Source organism: Ictalurus punctatus, chromosome 12 (assembly GCF_001660625.3).
Source record: "Ictalurus punctatus breed USDA103 chromosome 12, Coco_2.0, whole genome shotgun sequence".
NCBI classification, from domain to species: domain Eukaryota; kingdom Metazoa; phylum Chordata; class Actinopteri; order Siluriformes; family Ictaluridae; genus Ictalurus; species Ictalurus punctatus.
This window is the reverse complement of record NC_030427.2, coordinates 12321309-12346102: the sequence shown is the minus strand read 5'-3', so window position 1 is coordinate 12346102 and position 24794 is coordinate 12321309. Positions and strand designations below refer to the sequence as shown.

Below are 24794 nucleotides of genomic sequence, written 5' to 3'. Positions count from 1 at the left end.
TTCTTTTGAGAGTCAAATAGTCAGACAAAAGGCACAATTCCCTCCACTTTCAGCCTTAAATGATTTTATGATCACTTGTGTTCCCTGCTAATGGTGCTGAATTTCCACAAAACCCTCACATGACTGTTCAGACCAAATATTGTCTATTTTTAAATTATTTTTTTTATTTACTATTTTCATTTTTCAAGAATCTTACCTCAGAAAACTGCTAGCCTCTTGTTGAGGCGCTAGTCATCATAATCAATACCAAATGCACAATACATGTCATTAGCGTCTGCCCTGTGTACCGTCTAACTGACAGGCCAATATGAGCGCCGTGAATAGGTTACGATGGGGAGCGCTAAGCCTAGCATTAACTGAGACTGGGGCAATTAAGGGTGTCATTTTAATTATCTGTAGCATTCGAGTGAGAGATGTTCCTTTTATTTACTCAAGATCAAAAGCAGGAGAGAAAAGCCGCGAGACGTAACAGGTAGCATCAGACGGAGAATGGCAGGCATAATTGCCTTTGTTGCGGCTGACACTTGGATGAGGCAGAACCAAATAGAGCTTGTCATCTGAGGAGAACTTAGCCGAGAAGTAAACATTATCATTTCTTTGTCTCTTGCCACTAGCAACACAAAAGATTGATTAGCAGAGAGGTGAGGAACAGAAATAATGGCCGTGGTGACATTAGCAGGTTGGAATTATTGTGTTGAAGTGCACAATGCCAGCCGAGGAATGGCTGTCTGTCAGAAATGCCATTTAAACAATACACACACTCTTGAGTAAAATTTTTTTCCTCGTTCCTTGTCTGAATTAGCAAAGTTATGCCCTCCCCCGCCATTATTGTTCATTCTTTTCAAAACGTCCAACAGTAAGTACTAAGTTGCTGGCAGATTTTAACTTCTGCTCAATATGACACTCTTTATATTCTCTTTCTCTCTTTTTTCCTCTCTCTCCCTCTCTCTCTCTCTCTCTCTCTCTCTCTCTCTCTCTCTCTCTCTCTCTCTCTCTCTCTCTCTGTCTCTCTCTCACTGTCTGTGTCAGTTTTTATGACTCATCTACTAACAAACATTTAAGATTTAAGTGTGTTCTGGTGCTCAGACTAATAGCTCACACCACTACACTAATGCTCAAACATTGGACCCTTATTCGTTGTAATGCAGGAAGTACAATTTTTAAAGCACTGAAAATGAATAATAACCCATTTACAACCAATAAGTAAAGATTGTATACCAATAAAAAGCAATAATGATGTTGAGTGCTATTTGGAAACATGTAAAGAGCTCAATTACCTGCATTTTCCCCAAGAATTTAAATTGACTCTAAATGACTTGTATATCAATATTTAGTATAAAACATGATATATCTTCTTTAATTGTGTAAAATATTTGTTTTTGGTTTAATTGGTGCTCACTTTGGTTAACAGTTTCCTACATTACATAGAATGCCTTTTGACTACCTGCGAATAGTGGTGCAAGTCGGATTTAGTCGTTGAGTCATCTCTGTCAAAAGAGAGCGATGCAGCAGTACTTTGATCATTTGGTTTGTCCATCTCTCAGTCCTCCTCATTTGTACAATCTGCTCATATGGATAAGATTCCAAAGATTCAACTTTAACGCTAATTCCGCAGTCATTTGCTGTAGATTGCTGTGTCTCTGCCGTAATAACAACATTTTCTATCTGCATTACATTCTTGCACCAACGTCTGATTAAATAAAAAAGATTTGGATAACATATTTCATGTGTTTCAGGGTGGAGTTTTCCATTCTGTATGTGCATTCATGTCTGCTTTTATCCTTTCGACCTTGTGTTGAAGCATTCCTTCATTACTTTCAACAGATCATTCCGATTTTCTCGTATTTATTTCCTCTGACGTTATGCTCTCTGTTTTTTTCCTCGCTCTTCATCCCAGAATATAAAGCTCAGACCCCACTGCCCTGTCGTCAATGAGTCATTCGGAGTCTTCCCAACCCACTGAAACCTGTCCTGCTCTGTCACTGTGTGTGTATGTGTGGAAAAATAAAAGAAATCTTTTTAAACCTGTCCAGCCTTAGATAATTTCATTCAGCCATCTTCTGGCTCGCAGCTCTTTCACTTCAGCCTGTGGATCAGTATTTGAGAGGGAAGGGGGTGGTGTAGAAGGGGGGCTGCGCCCAGGGCTTACCAGGCCTCCCTTTCCTTTGTGTTGTGCTCTAACCTCACAAAAACCCCACAAAGCAAAAAAAAAAAAAAAAACTGCCTGTCCGCCACCAGGCAGGGAAAGAGTTAAAATCCCTGTCGGAGTAGGTGGAGGGGTGGGCACGGGGCAAAAAGAGAGAGGGGAGGGGTAAAAGGAGCACATTATCAATCGCGCCTAAGGTATATCTGGACCACACATCAAGTTTTGAATGTCTCACTTTCCTTTCTCGTCGTCCATTCTTCCTTCAACCCCCCCTCTCTTCTTTTGTCTTCTTTCTTTTTTTTTTGTTCCATCTACCCCCTCTCTATCAGTGAGGGCATTACCCAGCCTGAACTTGCCTAAACCCTTGTGGTCACACCTCTTGAAAAGGTTTTGTTTCCTCCGTCAATTGGTATTCAGCCCAGGTCAGCGGATGCCTCTGGCCTCGGCTCCGTCGCTGTTTTCATTTTAATTTGCACCTGTTGTGCAGTTGTTCGGAAGGCAAGTGCGGGCCGGCGGATTAGCCAAAGATCATGTTATGAACAGATATGCGTGGTGTAATCTTTTCTGTCCACAGGGGAACGGTAAGAAAGCCTATGCTTTTCACCCCCCCCCCCCCCCCTTTTTTTTTTTTTTTTGCTTTTCACATCCGTGAGAGTTTTATTCAGTGGGCTGGCTGATATGTGACGAAAAAGTCAAGTCTGAGAAAAAGTTAGCGACATAATTATTTTCCCTCTTTTCTTTTTCAGTGGTTGGCATCAGGCCTCATGCTTTTCTGCAAACTGATTTGCTTTATCGAGCAACTGCAGAGTGCAGGGCCAGCTCAGAAAACTCTCTGTTTCACTGTTTTTCCCTTTTGTTGGTTCCCATGATGTCATGGCTTCATGGTTGATTGTATTCCAAAGATGAGCCTCGCTTTCTATCTCTAATGTCTACTAAATATCTCCATTGTTTTTTTTTTTGTGCTTGTATTTTAAATGCAGGTCATTGGATGAATGAGAAGTTAAAATTTTCCTGCTTTAGCCTGCAGACATTTTCAGATTCAAGCACTTGGACATTTTTTTTTCCTTTACTGAAGAGAGGAAAGCCCTTAAGACCTGCTTTTGTCACTCGCTTGTCAGTGACACTGCTGACATTATCATACATTTTGAGATATTTTCAGAGATTTTTCATTGTAAGGAAAGGCATGGAGGAAAGTGATAAAACGGAAGAAAAACACCTCCACCTGAATGGCAAATATATTAAGATATAAACACACTCAGAAACCAGAATTACGCAGAAATCATCAAAATAATTTACTGATGAAACAAAGGGATATTAATGATATATTTACATCTGATGGAATGTGAATGTGAAGCATGTGTGAAAGGTGTAGCTCTCTGGAATCTCAGGCTATTTTGGTGCGTCAGAGTAGCAGCTGGTTGCTCACACACACATAATGCAACACACACAAACACACACACACACATGTATACACTCGTGTCAGGTTATGTTATGTTATATTTACATGACTCATTTTTGACCTCATAGTCATTCCATTAAAAATGTACCCTCTGTGTTTCAGTGCTAAACTATGAGAACGTAGTGGAGACTGGATCCGAGACAGATGAAGAAGACAAGCTGTTGGTGTCCGAGGAGGATGGTTTACTGAACGGCTCCGCCAGTCCAGCCAGCCTGGCCAATCACGAGCCAGCAGCTCCGCTATCCCCGAGACTGGGCCATGCCCTCATGACGAAAATTGATGACGAGGAAGACGAAATGCGGGACAGTGGCGTGGAGCATGTATGGAATGAGAACGACATTCTGAGAAGCTCAGTCGATGGTACAGGTACAGTTCTTTCTTTTTCAGCTCCTACTTTGTGTCACAAGCCCTATCCATTCGCTATTGAACACACCCCTTTCATTTTCCTAGTGACAGAGTGGCAGGAATTGAGATTATCACTGGTTAGAATATAAACATTGTCCATAAACACAAAAGGTTTAGAATGTAAGATTTTAAGGTGGCGTAGACAAAAATCGCACATCGTATGATGATAAAACACCTTCTTACAGGACAGCAACATGTACGGAAGTGACAAAACATAAACATTTGGTTTATTGATTGTAAAGTTGCAAAGCTACCATGCATGCTAAAGGATGGAAGAAATATCCTTATTTCCTCAAGCTACTTTTTAGCTATTTTTAAATGGTTACAAACGTATTATCTCCAGACATAACATTGCTCCAGACATAACATACACTAAATGCTTGTTTTTTGATTTACTATCTGCATCATGATTATTAATGATTTCTTAAATCACACGTCTGTCGTAACAGGATCTTCATCGTATTATTTAGACACGAAGAACACACGATATTGCAGAGTTTGTTATAGAATTCAGCCAATTTTATTAAGATCTTGTAACGTATGAAAAGTAAAAATCTTTTAAAAACAAAAAAGTCTGTAAAAGTTATGTATTTTCATTTAGATGTAGTTAGTTCCTCCAAGTTTTGTGGACTTGTTTAAGTTACTCTATATCCAGGAGGCAAATTTGACATTAATTTCTTATTTTTTGCTGAAGAATTGAATGACATTTCTGACTGGGATCGATGCCTAAAAAAAAAGATTTGTACCAAGAACTTACTTCCTAATTAGAGCCAGAGCTAACCATTTCTCTTTAAATTTACGTTCAGATTCAGCGAGTGTGAGATATTTGGAGTTCCCTGACACCCTCATTTGTAATTATCGCCACATTAGGACGAGGGAGACCCGGCAAACTTTGTACATTTTTTCTTGCAAGCGTCATTGGCGAGCGAGCGGCAGTCATGGATGCTTGAGAGATAAATACTTTTAATTAGGGGGAGAGGGTAATCATTAAAGGAAGCCAGGCTGCTGCCGCAGAAAAAAAAAAAAGTCGTTAACAATCTTAAATGAAATTTTTATTTTTATGATAGCCATTTACATGTATAATAAGAGTCAATGATTCTTGGAAGCATGTGACAGAAACGGAGTGTGGCGAGAGCTGGTGGAAGACAGCCCCATTTAAATGAGCCAGGCTCGGCTATTCATTTTTGCTAATGAACTAGCTGTGCGCAGGCCAGGCAGAGAGGGAGCGTTCAGGAGTCTAAAAATTTAATACGCTCCAAATAATGTGGCCATTTACAGAGGAGGAGCTTGCCTTACTGGCGTTATTAACGTTATTAACTCCAAATTCCCTTCAGGAGACGATCCGTGATCATTATTTGCAATATTCCCGCACAATTTTCCCTCCTTTTCGAGGAGGAGTTTGGAGAGGGGTTCCGCGTCGTGACTGTAATTTCATTTTTTTTCAAAGGTTGTAAATCATGAAAGATAAACAAGTGCCTGTTTCAGAGAGTATTGGTTAATTTGATAAAAGCTCTCGGAGCCGTAGTGTCTGAGATTCAGCTGTGTTGCAACTCGGAGATAGCGTATGTGTGTGTGTGTGTGTGTGTGTGTGTGTGTGTGTGTGTGTGTGTGTGAGATAAAACCTGAGCGACATATCTGAAAGGCAGGGGAGAAGTTCATTAGCTTTGGGTGAAGGAAGCAATCCCTCCCTCTTGCTTAAATTCACCGCCACTTTCACTCTCTCCGGCTTTTTTTCACTCTTTCGGTGCCTCAGTGTCTGCAGTGGAACCTCAGTACATAGCTCAAGTTCGAGATAAGACTCTCTCCAACATCTCTCCCGCTCTCTCTCTCTCTCCCTGTCTCGCTCTCCTCTCTCTCTGCATCTCTTTCTATCTGTCTCTCTGTGTTTATGTCTCTCTCTTTCTATCTCTCCTTCTTTTTAATCTCTCTCTCTGCATCTCTATCCATCTGTCTCTCTCTCAGTTTATGCCTCTATCTCTTTCTCTCCTTCTTTCTTGCTCTCCTTTTTAATCTCTCTCTCGCTTTCTGTGTGCATCTCTATCTATCTGTCTTTCTCTGTTTATGCCTTTATCTCTTTCTATCCCTCCTTTTTAATCTCTCTCTCTCTCTCTCTCTCCCTCTCTCTCTCTCTCTGTGCATCTGCGTGTGTGAGTGTCTCTTTGTTGAGTTCTCTCTCTCTTTGTGTCTCTCTCTCTATCCCTCTTCTCTCACCATCTCTTAGTATGTTTCTCTATCTTTGTCTGCCTGTCTGTCTCGTTTGCTATTCTGCTTTCTGTCTCTATCTGTCTCTTTCTGTGGGTGTGTGTGTCTCTCTCTCTGTGTCAATCTCTCCATGTCTGTGTCTCTCTTTCTCTTTGCCTGTGTGTGTGTGTGTGTGTGTGTGTTTCCGTTGATCTTTCCATGTTTGTGTCTCTCTTTCTCACTGCCTGTGTTTGTTCGTCTCTCTATATCTCACAATTGGTCTCACTCTCCCTCAATTGGTCTGTGTGTCACTCTGTCCATTTGTGTTGGTCTCTCTCTCACTCTCGCTCTCTCTGTCTCTCTCTCTTCTAACCGAATCAGCCACCACCACCGTCCTTGATATTCTTCCATCCCACAATGTACTTCACACGGTGTGCTGGAAAGCGTGACATCATTATCTCAGCCGCCCTGTTTTGAAATAAATCACCTGCATTCTTTGGCGCTTTCTTTCTTTCTTTTCTCTCTCTTCACCTTCTCTTGCTTTTCTTTTCGGGCCAGGCGGAGATTATTATTTTTTTTGCAGGAGAATAACAAAAGCGAAAAGGGAACCGTGTGTTTTTGCAGAGCAGGGTTCCAGCACTAACCGGCCGTAAAGAACGGGAATGTTTTGAAAAGAAACACAGCGTGTGCTGTTAGGTAGGGAGTGTTTGGTGACGGGGGTGAGAAATGGCGGCCGACACTGCCGGGGTCACGGAGGGAAGCTGAACACTGGCCTCTTCCTCCCTCTTTTTCTGTCTCTCCTGACCTGATGGATCAGTGCTGATTTATTCCTCTCAGACACAGGAGCCAGACACACAGGTCTCTCTCACACACTGACAACTATAAACCTTTCTGCCCAGATAAACGTGAGACGTGTGTGTGTGTGTGTGTGTGTGTGTGTGTGTGTGTGTGTGTGTGTGTGTGTGTGTGTGTGTGTGTGTGTGTGTGTTTGTGTGTGCAGAGAGATGGTATAACATAGACCACGTCTTCCTCCTGCTGGAGGACAGCTCTGTTCTCTCTGACCTCTCGTCATTTTCATTAGCAACTTCATTCTGCACATACTGCATTTTCTACAAGTAATTTGGGCCTTCAAGCTTATTTAATAGACCTTATGGATCACTTTTGTACATTTTAAGGCGCGTCATCTCTTTAATATGTCCCAATGGAGGTCCAAATGCTTGTATCCTTTGATTCATAAGACTGGATATCCTTCTGACCACAGGTGTGTAGATGCTGGTCATGTGACAGTGTCCAAAATCACTATAAAAATTTATAAAATAAAGCACAACAAACTTAATGGCATGGTTATCAAAAAGCAACTTCTCTTTGTCACATTAACTATAAACATGGGCAAAAATAAATAATATAGCTGCTACTGCTGGCTATGTTGAAGCTGAGATCACGCAAGCATTTTTTTTTGTTTTTAGTATGTTTGCAAAGTTCAACATTCAGTATGTATAAATCTAAATGTAATGTATCAAAATGTATCAATTATATCAGAAATAATGAATGAAGAAAAGCTGAAATGCAGTGAGGAGTTTGTTTACGGTAACTAAGCAAGAACATTCTCTTCCGTTACACAATGTGTTAGTATGTCCCAGTACTTGCATACTGTTTTGCTACACACTCAAATGTATGTACTTTTTCTTCACAAAAAGTGTATGTACATACTTTTAGTACATAGTATAAGTAGGAGAGACTGAGATGCAGTACTAATCTCTCTACAAAGCTATATAAAATGTGAAAGAGTATGTCAGTATGTCATACTTTTTACAGTATCTATCTGTTTATTACAGTAACAGATTAGTGTAAGGTCTCTTGCTCACTTTCTCTCTCTCTCTCTCTCTCTCTCTCTCTCTCTCTCTCTCTCTTCGTTTCACTATTTCTCTGAGCTTCTAAGAAACTACACAAACACCTAATTCTTTTTACATTCTGTCCTGCAAGTTTTAAAATGTTTTTTTTTTTTTAAATAAATTAACCCTAATTGATTAACAGTTTGTTTGTAGCTTTATAAAACCACAATTTTATAAGAACTTTCTATAAGTTTTTTTTTTGTATTTATTATCTTGTGTTCTGTGCTTCGTTCAAATATTAATGATCTACACTTGCAAATGAAACTTTTCAATTAATATATCCTGCTTTCTTAATCATCCATATATCAGGTTTTGATTGTAAAAACAAACAAACATACAAACTAACAAAAAAAACCCATAACCCAGCAGTATTTTCCTGCTCAGCACTATGCGTAATGGTCACATGAGAGGCCGGGGAAGGCATGGCAATATTTATTACAGCCTCCGTCTTCTCGGAAATACCTTGATTTAATTTCTAACGCCAGACCGGAAGGACCGAAGAAGGACTCCCTAAGTTAATTGTCTCCGGGACTCTGACAATGCGCTGTTGTCCTCACCCTCGCCAAGAAAAATCCCCTGAGTTGGGTTTATGGGACAGTTTATTCATGTGGCTGTTTAATTTATGTCCGTCCTACCTGAGGTTCTGCCCCTTCGTCCAACACGGCATGCATTAAAGATATTGGCGAGGCGTCATGTAATGAGTTAAATTTGTTGTGTACCATACAGTATGCTCAGGTGGACTTTTTTCCTTGTTATGCTGCATGTGGTAAAATCTCTGTCTTGGTCCTGTTTCTGCCCAGAGAAAAAAACAACACTTTTTCATCCCTCTCAGTCCCTTGACTCGCCCTTTTTCTCTCTACAGATGAACTGAAGGATGACTTTGACAGTATGGTGCCTGATGCCACTTTACAGCCAATTGGGAATGGTACAGGTAAGTTTCACATGTTTCTAATGTTGTTGCAAACACACCCCCTTACAGAGGTCACATGACTTTTCCATATGAATAATCACATGTTTCACATACGGTTTTCAGACATTTTTCACATTTAGGGAATGTGTTATTTTTTATTTTCATGTGATCATTTTCACATGATTCATTTGCTTGCCATGTATTTTTTTTCTTTTCACATGTGATTTTTTTCTTCATTTGTTTTCATGTGATCCCCCCCATATGATTCATTCCTTTATTTTCAAAAGATTTTTTACTTGATTCATATTGTTTTTCAATGATTTATTTTGTTTTCAAGTGATTTTATCACGATTCATTAATTTTCACGTGATTTCTCCCCCGCGTGATTCATATGTGTTATTTCAATCAAATTAATTACATTTACGTTCACCTGTTACGTTCTAACATAAATAATAATTTTTTCTTGTAATCACATGCAAAAACCTTATGATGACATGAAATGAATGTCATTTTCCTGTTAGTGCCCACATCAAACCCAACACCCACAATCCTTCCTTGAACATTATCTCTCGCCTCCATCACATCACCAAGGCACTCTGATTGGCTGTGGCGCCGGCCGTGTGATTGAGCGCTATTTAAAAAAATGTGAATTCTTCCTCATGTCTCGAACTCTGCCAGTGCTAACCACAGCCCTGGCTCTGGACAAAAGTGGGAAACTCTTCAGTGTGGAAATGGAATTTTAATAAAGGTTTCCATTTATGATGTTAACCTTGTGGAAAGCAGAGCAGCCCATGCTGGGCTGTTTTTTGGAAATCCACTCATGAATTACAAGTATTTTGCTTCTGAACTCCGAACCAAATAGTTATAGAGCCAAAGACGAAGAGCTTGCGGAGGGAAACATGGAGGAGCATTAGTTAGTGCTTTAACCTAGTGCAGCAACTTTTCCAAATCTTATTCCTGTCCATAAATTGAATTTGAGTGCAAAACCCAATTTATTCAGATGATATCCTCTTCAAAGCTGGCTTCATCATTTGTTCATTCACGTTTAGCTCATTGCTGGCAAGACGGGAATCACATAAGCAAGGCTTAGGTGTGTGTGTGTGTGTGTGTGTGTGTGTGTGTTTATTTTAATTATACTGCACACACCACAGTGTAGGTTCCTTCCTGATAACGAAGGCTTCGTTTTACACACTCCAGTTCCTCGGATCTGAAGAGGGAACGCAAAAGGTCCATTGGCACTTTGACATTTTCGAGACATTTTTGACATCGACACAGTCCACTACCTTGACCTTTTAGCAAATTAGACCATAAAATGTTTACTGTCTGACAAATCTCGGTACACAGTTTACCTTTCACTTCGGCATGGCCTAATTAAAAAGGTGGCTAATAAAATCTCCGAGCGCTCCGTCACCTTCTCCATAGAATTCTGCCTAATTGACAGATGAGACGGCTCGAGGAGACACGGACGCTAATCTCTATACAAATATAATGAATAATGGAGTGAGCCGAAGGAAACTTGGCAGTTTTCAGCAGTTTCCAGAGACATGTCGGTATATATATATATTACAGTGCCCTCCACTAATATTGGTACCCTTGGTAATTATGAGGAAAAGAAGGCTATGAAAAACTGTCTTTATTGTTTAATCTTTTGATATTTTGTTAAAAAAAATTCTCTTGTGGATATTAAACAATTGCAAACAAAACACAGGTTTATCAAAAAGAATATATATATATATATATATATATATATATATATATATATATATATATATATATATATATATATATATATATATACTTTGTTAAGTATAGGTGTGCAAAAATTATTGGCATCCTTTTAGTTAATACATTGTGCTACTTCCCTTTGCCAAGATAACAGCTCTGAGTCTTCTCCTATAATGCCTGATGAGGTTTGAGAATACATGGCAAGGGATCTGAGACCATTCCTCCATACAGAATCTCTCCAGATCCTTCACATTTCGAGTTCCCTGCTGGTGGACTGTCCTCTTCAGTTCACCACACAGGTTTTCTATGGGTTTCAGTCAGGGGACTGGGGTGGTCATGGCAGGATCTTGATTTTGTGGTCAGTAAACCATATTTGTGTTGATTTTGATGTATGTTTTGGATCATTGTCCTGCTGGAAGATCCAACCATGTCCATTTTAAGCTTTATGGCAGAGGCAGTCAGGTTTTCATTTAATATCTGTTGATATTTGATAGAGTCCATGATGCCATGTATCCTAACAAAATGTCCAGGTCCTCTGGCAGAAAAACAGCCCCAAAACATTAAAGAGCCACCACCATATTTAACTGTGGGCATGAGGTACTTTTCCATATGGCTACATCTCTGTGTGCGCCAAAACCACCTATGGTCTTTATTGCCAAAAAGCTCCATTTTGGTTTCATCTGACCATAGAACCCAATCCCATTTGAAGTTCTAGTAGTGTCTGGCAAACTGAAGACACTTGATTTTGTTTTTGGATGAGAGTAGAGTCTTTTTTCTTGAAACCCTTCCAAACAACTTGTGGTGATGTAGGTGACTTCAATTATAGTTTTGGAGACTTTCTGACCCCAAGACACAACTAACTTCTGCAATTCTCCTGCTGTGATCCTTGGAGATTTTCTGGCCACTCGAACCATCCTCTTCACAGTGTGTTGAGACAATATAGACATGTGTTCAATTTTAACGTTGATTTATAACATTCCCAGTTGACTGGAACTGCTTAATTATTGCCGTGATGGTGGAAATGGGCATTTTCAATGCTTGTGTTATTTTCTTATACCCACTTCCCATTTTGTGTAACTCAACAACCTTTTGCTACACATTACAGCTATATTCCTTGGTCTTAACATTGTTATGAATGACTAAGGGAATTTGTCCTATGTGCTACCTCATATTTATACCCCTGTGAAACAGGAAGTCATGGTTGAACAGTTTCCTGTTCTTAGTCACCCAGGTGTGCTAAAAAAATGTAAATATCAATGGGAATATACTTCAAATATATATTTCTCATATCAGTTCATAGGGGTGCCTATAATTGCTGCACACCTATATTTAACAAAGACATTTTTTGGGATAAACCTGTGTTGTTTGATATCTATGATAGAAGAGAACTTTTGTGATTTTTTTTAACAAAAGATCAAAAGTTTCAACAATAAAGACACATTTTCACAGCCTTCTTTGCTCATATTTACCAAGGGTGCCAATATTAGTGTAGGGCACTGTATATTTTTCACCATTTTATTTAACAATCCATTTAATCACACTGCAGAATTTAGGACGCCTGGAAAAAGCACACCCTGATGAAACATCCCCTTTGTATCTCGATATCGTAACTTCCTGTAATTTGAAGTGTAATTTTTCAGAAGCTGTCTTGTTAGGAGTTTGATTAGGGAAATCAGAAGTAATGTAGCAAACATCATTTCCTCCCTGAGCTTCCCTCATCGCACGGCACCTAATACATTTAAAGCGCAGGGAAAAAAGAGTTTATCGTTAAAAGCCTTTTTCCACAATTCAGATGGCATTCCCACTAGATTAAGCCATATTTCTTATTTTAGTGGCCATTAGTTGACAAGATAAGGCTGTAATTTAGACGTATCCCTTGCAACTAGTACTTTAATGTTTGTTTTTTGTTCAGCTGTTTTATTACATCTAGGACATGTTACCGGTTCCCTTAATTTTTCACATGCACTTAAGAACACAATTTTTTTAATACTAATTCCAACTGTCCTTCTTTTTATCTGTTTCTTTATAAAGTGAAGAGAATGGACTGCACAGCTGAGTTCGAGGAGTTCTTCGCTAAAAGGAAGATGGCTGACAGCGAGAGCCATGTGGTTAGCATCGCTGAGTATCTGCAGCGCGCCGACACAGCCATCATCTACCCTGAGGCTCCGGAAGAGATTGCCCGGCTGGGCACACCCGAGGGCCCCGGGCATGAGGAGAATGGTAAGGATGCGCCACCCTACATACCCGAGTGTTTACCTTCTGAAAGAGGTGCAGCTGTTAGGGCGTTGAAATCAGATCCCTATCCTCAGGGAAAATTGCACCAGCCTGGACACACATACCTCACTCATGAGGAAAGTGGGAAAATTAGACATGGATAAGACCACCAGTTGGATGGAGCCAAAATGGCATGGTACTCAAGACTGGAGCCATTCATGGGGTCAAAACTGAGAGTATTTTGCGATATAACAATCCACTTTAAATAATATAACAGATTCATTGATACTGATACTGATACTGATACATGATTCAAGTCTTTAAAATTGGTATCTTCATGACATGATGTCATCCTGCTTTTGCTTACACTTAAATAATTAATATAAAATATTAATTAACGGCTTGTATCCTCTTAATATTAAATCTCTTCAGGTATCATGAGGTTACATTTTTGCCTCATCATCCATGCCTAATATTTATGTATTATTATTATTATTATTATTATTATTATTATTATTATTATTATTATTATTATTATTATTATCTTTTGAAAATGTGTTTTTAATTATTGCTTTTAATGCATTATTTATTAACTAATTTATTTAGTATAACGATAAATATAGAAATACATCATTCTAATCATCATTATTATTAGAAATAGTAATTTTATTATTAATAATATTTATTAATTTTATTTGTATATTCTTTCCCTCTTTTTCAATCTATATCTATGTGCAATGTTCTACAAACTGTGTTCATTCAAGTGTATGTGCTCATGCATTGGTTTGTGTACATATTAGTGTGTGTGTGTGTGTGTGTGTGTGTGTGTGTAGGGTTCCCAGTGCCAGGCCTGACGATGGCACTCAGTATAGCAGATTGTAGAGATACCTCCCATACCAGTCTGGGCATAGTGCCAATTAGCTGCCATTGATTTGCTGACCTTTTGGCCCACTGCCCCTTCCCATCCTTCCTCCCTCCTTCACTCACTTGCTCTCTCTCTCATTCCCTTGTTCCTTCTCTCTGCCACAGACCTGCCACCTGGAACTCCAGATGCTTTTGCCCAACTGTTGACCTGCCCCTACTGCGACCGGGGTTACAAGCGCTTGACTTCTCTGAAGGAACACATCAAGTACCGGCACGAGAAGAACGAGGAGAACTTCGCCTGCCCTCTGTGCAACTACTCCTTTGCTTACCGCACTCAGCTGGAAAGGCATATGGCCACGCACAAGCCTGGACGAGATCAGGTGAGCATCACATGCCCTGCCCTCCCTCCCTTACTGTATTTCGCTCATGTGCTCTCTCTCTCTTATCCGCTCTCTCTCTCTCTCTTTCTCATTCTGCTGCCAGCTCTGCTCTTCTATCTTGCACCCTCTCAATTTGCCAGCCTTTCATTAACTCTCTCTCACGCTCTCCCTGCTACACATATATACGGCCCCTGACTTTATACATTATTTCTAATGTGCTGTATTCCCATGAAGAAAAGAGATCATTTTGATTGGCGACCGTTATTAATTTTTCATGGCATTTTGAAGATGCAGATCTTTTACTGGTAATAGCCTTAATAGAGGCCTAAATGGCTTTTTGATGGCCTGCTCATATGATTCTGCAGTCTTATGTTCACGATCGAATGATTGTTTTAATTTCCAATTTAGAAATTTCATCTGCACTTTAAATTTACTCCCTTTTTTGTTAATGTTCTTTAAGAATCAGCGCATCGGCCAATTAGATAGCATAGTCTACATTTTTGGAAATACAAACAAGGGCTTTAATGGCAGGTAGAGTAAAATTATTTGTTCAGTTATTCAGTGTACAAGCGTGTCGTTCTCCTGGTTCAGTTGCAGAATCACGGCAAATGATCCTCAGATGAAGCGGCGCATCAAAATCCTCCATTTAATTGTTTGCTATTCGGCTCATGCAGCACGTTGCAGTTGTCTTTCATCTGTGTGAGATAATGTTCCAGCTCTAACGGAGTGATTTAATACAATGTGGACTGGCAGCTTGCTCACCTGCCTTCCCCAGTCTGCTCAAAACACGAGCAGATGGCCCATTCTCCTCGTGTACCCTGCTAATCCACAAATTACTTCCTATTTATTGTTTTTTTGTTTGCGTACTTCCTTCACATAGAAAGACTTTCCTGTTAAACGGTCCCCCTGGTCCCACTTCATTTTTTGACATTATGCTAAAATCTGATAGTGTTGAAATCAGTGTAGTCCAAATACACTGGCTTGATTGACAGCTGCTTTTGAGGGTTTCTACACCCTCTGATTTCCTGTTTAGTCATTTTATGGCCACTCCTCGCCCCGCCATCTCACATTTCTTTATTTATCACAAACAAATACACACTTCATGACTAACTCAAGAACAACACGAGTCACATGAGTCACACTGTGTTTGAGCTTTAGGAGGGTTTTCCCCAATTTTCTACACTAATTTACAGTAAGAACGCTATCCAGTCTTGCCAAATCATACAGCATGTGGAGTTACTCACTGTCAGCCAAATACTCAGTCAGGTCCTCCGCCCACAACATGGCTAACACGTCACATGGGGCTGAAAAAGCCCCCTCATTCGGTGCTGCCATTCACAATTGAAGCAAAAGGATCGTGTTAATGGTGGCACGGCTAAAGCCTACCTCCATCCTCATGGGGTGTTTATAAGAGGAGAAAGCATTGGGGGTAGTGGCGGTGGTTGGTAGTGGTGGTGTTCGGGGGGGTAAAGCAGCTGTTGCTGTTTGTTTATGCAACTCAGCAACATACAAGCGAGTAGTGGGGTACCTCCCTGGCGCAGAGCCGCTTGGCTCCCCGCTTGATCTCGGAAGGTTGCTGCTGTTTGAACAATCCTCACTGTGTCCTGCCTTTACGCCATCTGTCTCCTGCCGGAATGCGAGCCCAGTTGTCAGAGCAGATCATGGGCGGCTCCTCTCGTCACCGCTTGCATACTCTTTGTGTTATCCCAGCCATTTAACATATTCACCTCCCACTCAGAATTAATTGTGCACGCCTGGTGTGTCACTGCTTCCCCACACTTACACGCCGTATTGTTGTTGTTGTTATCACTATTATATTAAGATTTTTTTTTCTTCCAAGGGGCCCCGTTTTGAATTGCAAATTGGTGCAGTGCTGATGTTTTATCTTTTGAATGGAACGACCTACGAGCTGTACTCACGTATTATTAAAGAGTTTAGACGTCCTGGAAATTCACTTCCAATTATCAAACTGTAACATTTACCCAAGCCCACCTTTTTTGAATAATTAACTTTATTTTCAGGTACATTGATAGAAGGCTTCGTTAAATATGCAGGATCTCGTCCGAGTGATTATCCCAAATTAATTAAAGTGGAATAGATTGCCTTCTCTAATGAGGGAAAAACTCTTTTAAAAAAGGAGCCTTTTATTTATTACTCGGCACTGCCAGATTCTAAAGCCATTCTTTTCTGGCACGCAAGTCAGGAAATTAAAAGGTATGTAGTTCCTATTATCATGGCCACACTCGTGCTGGCTCAGTGAAGCTGCAAGAAAAGCAAGATGCTGCATTACAACGTGAGCCATTTGGCATGTTGTGTTATGCGCCGATTGTGGTTATGTACCAAACTCTTCCTCTGTTCTGTTTGTGAGGAGCTCATGTAAATACCCTCTCTTTCCCAGCACCAACTGCTGAACCAGGGAGCTGGCAACCGCAAGTTCAAATGCACAGAATGTGGCAAGGCCTTCAAATACAAGCACCATCTGAAGGAGCACCTGCGGATCCACAGTGGTGGGTAGCAATGGGCCCATGCGCTCTCTTTGAATATTCATTACCTCCAGTTAAGATTGTTCTGTACTTCAGAAGATGTACAAAAATCAATATCTGTTGTTGTTTTTTTCTGCTTGCTAACAAAGGATGAATTGTTGTTTTGTTGGCTTTGGCCCATCTCAATCAAAAGAGAACAGTTTAATCAGAATGCCAGATGCTTTACTTTGTTAATCATTATATAAAACAGTTATATTTGATTTTCTTTTTAGCCCAGTATTGATTGTTATTAGATTTTGTTCTAGGAAGAATGCATTATTCATATGCAATGCAGCACTTCTGGAATATAACCACAACATATAGATGCAGGATTATAATGTGTTTTCTGTTTGCCTTTCAGGGGAAAAACCGTATGAATGCCCAAACTGTAAGAAGCGCTTCTCTCACTCTGGTTCCTACAGTTCTCACATCAGTAGTAAGAAGTGTATTGGCCTGATCACAGTTAATGGCAGGATGAGGAACAACATGAAATCTGGCTCCTCTCCAACCTCCGCCTCTTCCTCTCCAACCAACACTGCCATCAGCCAGCTAAGACACAAGCTAGAAAATGGCAAGCCCCTCAGCCTCCATGAGCAGTCCAATCACCTCAACATTAAATCGGAACCACTGGATATAAATGACTATAAGCTGATGATGGCCTCACATGGCTATGGTACACCAGGCCCCTTCCTGAATGGTGCGCTTAGTGGAGGGAGCCCGCTAAGTGCCCCCAACTCCCAGAGTCCCCTCCAGCACTTAGGGATGAGCCTAGAAGGACAAATGCTTGGGTACCCATCTTTAGGGAACAACCTGAGTGAAGTGCAGAAGGTGCTTCAGATTGTAGACAACACAGTATGCCGGCAGAAGATGGACTGCAAGCCGGAGGAACTTTCCAAACTGAAGGCCTACATGAAGGAGCTGGGCTCCCAAATTGAGGAGAAAAAGCCAGGGCTGGGATCACCCGGGGGGCCCCAGACAGGTCTTCCAGTCATCAGCCACAACGGCGCAACCAAGAGTATCATTGACTACACACTTGAGAAAGTCAATGAAGCCAAAGCTTGCCTCCAGAGCTTGACCACAGACTCTAAGAGACAAATTAGCAATATCAAGAAGGAGAAGTCGAATCACACGATAGATTTAGGTACAGAGGAGAAGATGCATGAGAACAACTTAATGTTTACATCCTTTTCTTGCCAGTATTGCAAAGAACCTTTCCCAGGCCCCATTCCATTGCATCAGCATGAGAGGTACCTGTGTAAGATGAATGAAGAAATAAAAGCTGTACTGCAGCCCAATGAAAACATTATGCCTAACAAGCAGGGTATGTTCTCAGAGAAGCATGCCCATTTGTTCTCTCCAATCATCTCTGAAAAGGGCATCACTAGCCCCATCAACCCTTACAAGGACCACATGTCAGTGCTCAAAGCATACTTTGCCATGAACATGGAGCCCAACTCAGAGGAACTACTGAAGATCTCGATAGCAGTCGGCCTTCCTCAGGAATTTGTGAAAGAGTGGTTTGAGCAGAGAAAGGTATACCAATATGCCAATTCCAGAACACCTCCATTAGATAGGAACAATATGGAGATCGGTCTGCCTGCTACTAACCAAATGCCCAATAAGGACTCCATGAATGCTCGTTCCCCTCTATCTTTGGTCAAAACTATCGACCGAATGACATCGCCCGCCACCCCCGAGCTACATAACATCAACAACTGTGACATCCCCCTCAGGCTTTCTAAAACACCCCACTTCCCTGGCCCCAGGCAACTTGGTGAGAAGTTGGACCACTCCAGGAGCAACACGCCATCACCTCTGAACCTGTCCTATGCCTCGTCCAAGAACTCCCACAGCAGCTCTTACACGCCCAACAGCTTCACGTCCGAGGACCTGCAGGCAGAGCCACTGGACCTCTCGCTACCAAAGCTCATGAAAGAACCCAAACACGTGCTTTCTGTCAAGAGCCGGCCCAAGCCCAGCAGTGTCCCCTTAGACCACAACCCCATTACATCACCCCGGGAACATCTGGAGGAGCCACTCAATCTTGCATACCTGTCCAAGAAAGAGTTTGGGAGCCCCAATGGTAACCTGGAGAAAAGCACTAGCCCCATGTTTGGCATTAACCCTTTCTCTGCCAAACCCCTGTACACTTCCTTACCTCCTCAAAGTGCGTTCCCTCCAGCCACTTTCATGCCTCCAGTTCAGGCCAGTCTCCCAGGTCTCAGGCCCTACCCCACACTTGACCAGATGGGCTTCCTGCCACACATGGCTTACACCTACGCAGCAGGAGCTGCCAGCTTCGCTGAGATGCAGCAGCGGAGAAAGTACCAGCGGAAGCCAGGGTTCCAGGTAAACAATCCTTAAGTTCCTGTATCTCTTTTTTCCCCCTGCTCAATGCCTGCATGCCTGTAATGCGTTCTGGATCTTTCTGCTGCTAATTAAAAGGTACTTAGAGTGAGAGAGAAGTGCTCACCTGCCGCCGCCTTCAGCATCGGAAGAGCACAGTGAGGGATAAATGTTGGAGAGGCAAGAGAGTGAGATAGAATAGACAAACAGCTGTGCAGTGGCCTGTAGCACTGCTAGCTCCTGTAGTACGCGTCATTAGCATTATCACTGAATGGCAGTTTTAGCGATCATGACGAGGGAGGGCTTGTGTTACCAGACTCCAGTGTCTAGCGTCTGAGTGGATGAGGGCAGGAAGCGTCGCCGTGCCAGATGCTCCGAGCACTCCTCGCTGTGTCAAGCTGCATCTGTGCCTGTTGTGTGTGTGTGTGTGTGTGTGTGTGTGTGTGTGTGTGTGTGTGTGTTTGTCATGATGTGTGTCTACTTTGTGTGTGTGTGTTTGTGTATATACCTCCTCCAGTCATCCACCCCATGTTTCTCCTCTCAGGTGTGATGACTCAAGTAACAGGCATGAAAGTGAGAGTTAATGACTTACAATGAACCCTTAAGACTCTCAAAGACCCTGGCTTAGTGTTCACTTCACAAGCAGTCTTTTTTCCCCTCCTCTGCCACTTCTCCCATCTTTTTGTATCTCTGTTTCTCCCCATTCTCTCTTTTCTTTTGTATCTCTAAAGAGAGAAAAGCCAAAATGAGTTTGAACATGTGGATTAATAATGCACGCTCGCCGTGTTCATTACAGCACAGCGCTGAAGGCTGTTTAACATAGAGGGAAACGTTCTGATAAAAAAGTATTAATAATGTTTCCTATTCTAAGTTATTAAATTAGATTTTAAAAAATACAGCTACGGGCATTTAGCTCAAATTGATTGTGGAATGATAGCACGGCTCTCTTAAAAAGCCCGGCATAGCCATGTCTGAGAATCATTGTCAGACTGGAGCAAGTACTCTTAATGAGGGCAACGGCGCTACACAATTTTGGTCATTTAGTGCACCTCTTGATTTAATCATTACCGCTTGGAAATTAGAAGACTGTGGCAATATGCCCTGCCAAGGCTTTCTCTTATTATTATGACCCTCTAATGCAATAATACTTTTTTTTCCCTCATTAATTGAAGTTTTAGCCTATCGGGGTAATCTTCTCTGTAAAGAAAGAGCAGATAAATATAGCATTAACATTCTTTCATGTATAAAATTAAACCAAATTTGAATGCAAATATATGGAGAAAGGTGATATTAAGCGTATGCAGAGAAGGAGAGAGAACTCATTTGTAATATCCGGCCTTTTTATGCATTTTTCTAGTCACAAACATTTTAATGTTTAATTTAGAAGATGGGCTCTAGTGCAAATGTAGGTTGCATAATGAATCCATGACTGAGATTTTTCAGTTTCATTAATAAAAAATCATGCAAGGAAATAATAAAAGTGGTTCAGATCACATTTTTGTTTGTTTGATATTTAAATATTCTCATATAAAGGCAGTATTATCACCACGGGATAGAATTAAAAACCTTCTAAATTGTAAATCTCTCTGTTTTCCAGGGGGAGTTGCTTGACGGCACACCAGACTATCTCTCCAGCCTGGATGACATGACAGACTCAGACGCCTGTCTGTCCCGGAAGAAGATTAAGAAAACAGAAAGTGGTATGTACGCGTGTGACCTTTGCGACAAAACATTCCAGAAGAGCAGTTCCCTCCTAAGACACAAATATGAGCACACAGGTACATACTGTTCCAGACACTTATTTTACCCCATGCTTATTTTTTACTTCCTGTTTGTGTAATTAAACCCTCCCCCTGTTTTTTCCTCTTAGTGGTTCTTTCTTTTTTTTCTTTTCTCCCCTGCTTATTTTTCGTTTCCGAGTTCAGTTTCTTTGTTCACTTTTTTTTTAGTTGGATGTGAATGGAAAACTAACATTTCTTTCCTATTGACAGGGTGAGAGAAGTTGAATGTGAGGAAAATAATAAGATTAGTAAATAGACAGAAATAAAAAAAAAAAATCCTTGTTTTCTTACTCATTCAATTGACCCAGTTAAATTCTACTTATAATATTTGCATAACTCTCCTTTGGCATTCCACCAGCTATTTCAGACAAACGTACACCACATCAAACAGAGATGATCTTTAACCTTTATCTGTAATACTCCTAGTCTTTTTAATTGGCTCAATCGTATATTATACATCAGAGTGCTGGGGTAAGAAAAGCAAGGCCTCTATTTCTCCATGCCTCTATTCTTTCACTTGATTGCATCACTCTATACTGGTTGAGGAATCTGCTGGCAAGAATACCATCTCCCTCTTTCTCGGAGGTGTACGGCATATTGGTACGCAGCATTCCTGTGCTATTTGCGGTCAATGATTGGCTGGATGTGTGCGTTCAAGTGCGCCACTTCACGAGTGCTATCCTGGGTCCAGTGAAATGCCAAAGAAGAGCGTGTGTGTGAGCTGTGTCAAACATACGACCTGAATGTGCTCAGTTGGTCTAAATCCAAATGTTTAGAATAGAGGAAGGTTTGGGGGATGGATATATACTCTGGCTTTTCCTGTCTCTCCCTGAGTTTTGGTTAATTTAATCTCTATGATGTCATGAATTCTCACCCCATCAATAGCCTTAGACCGTCTGCTTTCCCACTGCATCCTATAGCATTCCAAATTCCCAGTCACAGAAAAAATACAAAAAAAACAACTGGATTGCTCTACCAATCTGCATCACCATGTGTGGCGCAGAGCCACTGTAGGAGACTGCAGTTCAATTTCAGCTTTTATTTGTTTGTTCCTTTGCAGCGGTCGGCGTGTTTGTTTGGTTTTGCGCCGGTTTATTTATGTTGCATTTCTGGCAGCGAGGCTCTTCTGCTGAAAAACCCCAAAGTGTGTGTGTTTCCGCTCTCTCATGCTTCACCTCTAGGAGGGAATTTCAGAAAGTAAACTTACAAACACTCGCACTGATCGTGCTGGTGTGTGTCTGTGTGTGTGTGCAACCAGAATTGGAACCAGAGTAGACAAACATGCAAGCACTTCATAACATATATATATATATATATATATAAAAAAGTTACATTTGTTCATTTTTCCATCACAGTCATTTGTTTTCATCCTTTTCCACATCATTATTAAGTACTACATTGTGTTTATAGTTTCTGAGGTACAAATTTGGACTAAAACACTGTGTTTTCATTGTGTGCTTCCGCAGGTAAAAGGCCACACCAGTGCCAGATCTGCAAGAAGGCGTTCAAGCACAAGCACCACCTGATTGAGCACTCGCGCCTGCACTCGGGCGAGAAGCCATATCAGTGCGACAAGTGCGGCAAACGCTTCTCACATTCGGGCTCGTATTCGCAGCACATGAACCACCGCTACTCCTACTGCAAACGGGAGGCCGAGGAACGCGAGGCGGCTGAGAGAGAGGCACGTGACAAAGGGCGCCTGGAACCCAGTGAGCTCCTCATGAACCGGGCCTTTCTTCAGGGCCTGACGTCTCCTGGATACCCTGAGCACCAAGAGCGTGATCCCATCCTGCGCGACGGCATCAACGGCGGCACCAAAGAGCCGGACAGAACCTATGGCAAGCTAGGGCGCAGGGAGGACGAGTTTGAGGAGGAAGAAGAAGAGGAGAGCGAGAACAAAAGCGTAGACACGGACCTGGACACAGCGCGGGATGAAGAGGAGAATGGCGAGCACTCGATGGACGACAGCTCGCTGGATGGCAAAACCAAATCGGACCACGAGGACAACCCTGAGGATGGTGTCTAATAAGACTACTGTGTTGTGTTCTATAAGCTGCCCCTCCACGTCTTTTCATTTTCAGTTGACTTTTTTCTTTGGTGGCCACCTCAACAGACGTGCTTCTGGATTTGTGCCAGACTGATAAAAAAAAAAAAAAAAGAAGGAATCCAGTCAGGGAGGGGAGGGGGAAACGGGTGAGAAGCTGCATTATGCAAAAATGAAACAAATTAAATATGTTTTTTTTTGTTTGTTTGTTTTTTTTAATGTACAGTATTAAGGCCTAAAAACTATGTGTGGTGCTACCATCTTAAAAAAAAAAACCTGTGTTCCATAGTATTTATAGCACAAAACTAGTAACTTGTACAAAAAAAATTGCACTCTGCTTCTATAATCACTACAAAAATAATAAAAAAGTATTGCCTATGTATATTTATAGTGTTGAAAAAAAAAAAAAGAAGAGGCTGCAGCGTGTTTGCTGCAGGTTGTCAGTATTATGAATTCTCTCGCTCCCACTGTGCCCTTTGCCGTTCTTCACCCCGGTGTTTTCTCAGCTAGCCACATGTTTTTAGGCCTCCACAATTTTTACTCAACATGAAGGAACTTAAATCGATACCGGTTCGGGGTTTTTTGAAGTCTTAACCAGACTGTGTAGAGCAAGTGAAACGGTCCAGAGTGGAGACAGATGAAGGAAGAAGGCACTGATGAAGGAGAAAGCCTTTGTAAAGTCGTTTTCTTTTGTATTAAGAGAAGATTAAGAAGAAAAAAACAAAGCCTTATATGCAAACCTTTTAATCTGTGTGTTTCTACAAGTGCCATCCTTGTACAGTGTTAAAGGAGGATGGACGTGGTGTTGCTCGCACCAGCATCAGCGTTCAGATGAAGATTTCTCCTCCTCCTCCTCCTCCTCCTCAGTATTAGCAGAGTAGGCACTCATTTTTTAGTTTACATCATGTTTGTGCAATTTTCAGTTTCTTTTAAAAAAATTTTATCAGTATTACGCCAAACCATTTCTCTCCAACAAAAGAAATTGATTCATTTTATTATGTCAGTTTAAATAACATTTTATTTATGTGGCCCATTTTGTATTTCCTAATTTTATTTATTTCATACTGTAGTGTACAGTATTATAGTTCTTCAATATATAGATATATTTTAGTAAAAATGAAACATGATCACTTGGGCAAATTTTACGTAAAGAGAGCATTTATTGTGTTTTGAGACATTAATTGTGAAATGCGAATTTTCAGCTTCTTTTTCTTGTTTTTTTTTTTTCTTTTTCTTTTTCCAGTTTACTGGAAAAATTCCAAATTTGGGAACTTTTTATACAATATTGTGAAACACTGTATTTTCGACTGAGAAAAAAAAAAAATATTCCACTTTCTTCATCTTGTTTTTCTTTTTTTTAAATAAAAAAAATGAAGAGGGACTGTTAAAATAAATACAATGTATTATACCATGAGAGAAAAAAAAGAATCTTTCCTCAAATGTCTTTGTAAAAGTATTATTGAATTTTTAATTTGTAATTCCTCTTGGAAATGACCATGCTCGAATAAACGTAGCCAAATTAAAAGATGTGGCATGGCATCTTTATTGCTTTACTATATTTGTGAATATACGTTAATCGTGTCTTTATTTTGTCTTCAAAAACTAAGACAAAATAATTAACTATATATCATTATTGGTGATAATTATGTAGGATATTTTATGTAGCTGCTGCATCATACAATAATGTTTTATTAATTTTATGATATTACTTTTTAATTATTCATTAAAAAAATACATTACATGTACTAAAGAGTCTATAATTCGATAAATACTAAATTAAAGAAAATTCTGAATACTGTTTATTTCGGAATAAAAAGAATTCTGAAAAATGTATTTAAAAATCAAAAGCTGTTAATAGGAGAATCACGTATTTAATTTTTGTGCATTAGGTCTAAAATGACCTTTATATGAATGAAAGGAAGTGA

At 40.6% G+C, this 24794-nt stretch overlaps 1 protein-coding gene across 4 annotated transcripts in view; it reads left to right on the top strand.

Annotated features, from left to right (window-relative positions):
• The window catches only part of zeb2b (zinc finger E-box binding homeobox 2b), an 86395-nt gene extending 62001 nt beyond the window's left edge, over positions 1 to 24394 (top strand). For 2 of the 4 annotated variants that reach the window (XM_017482042.3, XM_053684063.1), the window contains exons 2-9: positions 3708 to 3971; positions 8946 to 9014; positions 12750 to 12938; positions 13962 to 14176; positions 16575 to 16683; positions 17060 to 19047; positions 20642 to 20822; positions 22292 to 24394. In XM_017482042.3, the coding sequence (XP_017337531.1) occupies positions 3708 to 3971; positions 8946 to 9014; positions 12750 to 12938; positions 13962 to 14176; positions 16575 to 16683; positions 17060 to 19047; positions 20642 to 20822; positions 22292 to 22851 (3575 nt within the window). In that variant the 3' untranslated portion in view covers positions 22852 to 24394. The remainder of the gene's footprint in view (positions 1 to 3707; positions 3972 to 8945; positions 9015 to 12749; positions 12939 to 13961; positions 14177 to 16574; positions 16684 to 17059; positions 19048 to 20641; positions 20823 to 22291) is intronic. The other 2 variants (XM_053684062.1, XM_017482045.3) reach the window with 2 other exon arrangements.
• Positions 24395 to 24794: the final 400 nt, after the last annotated feature.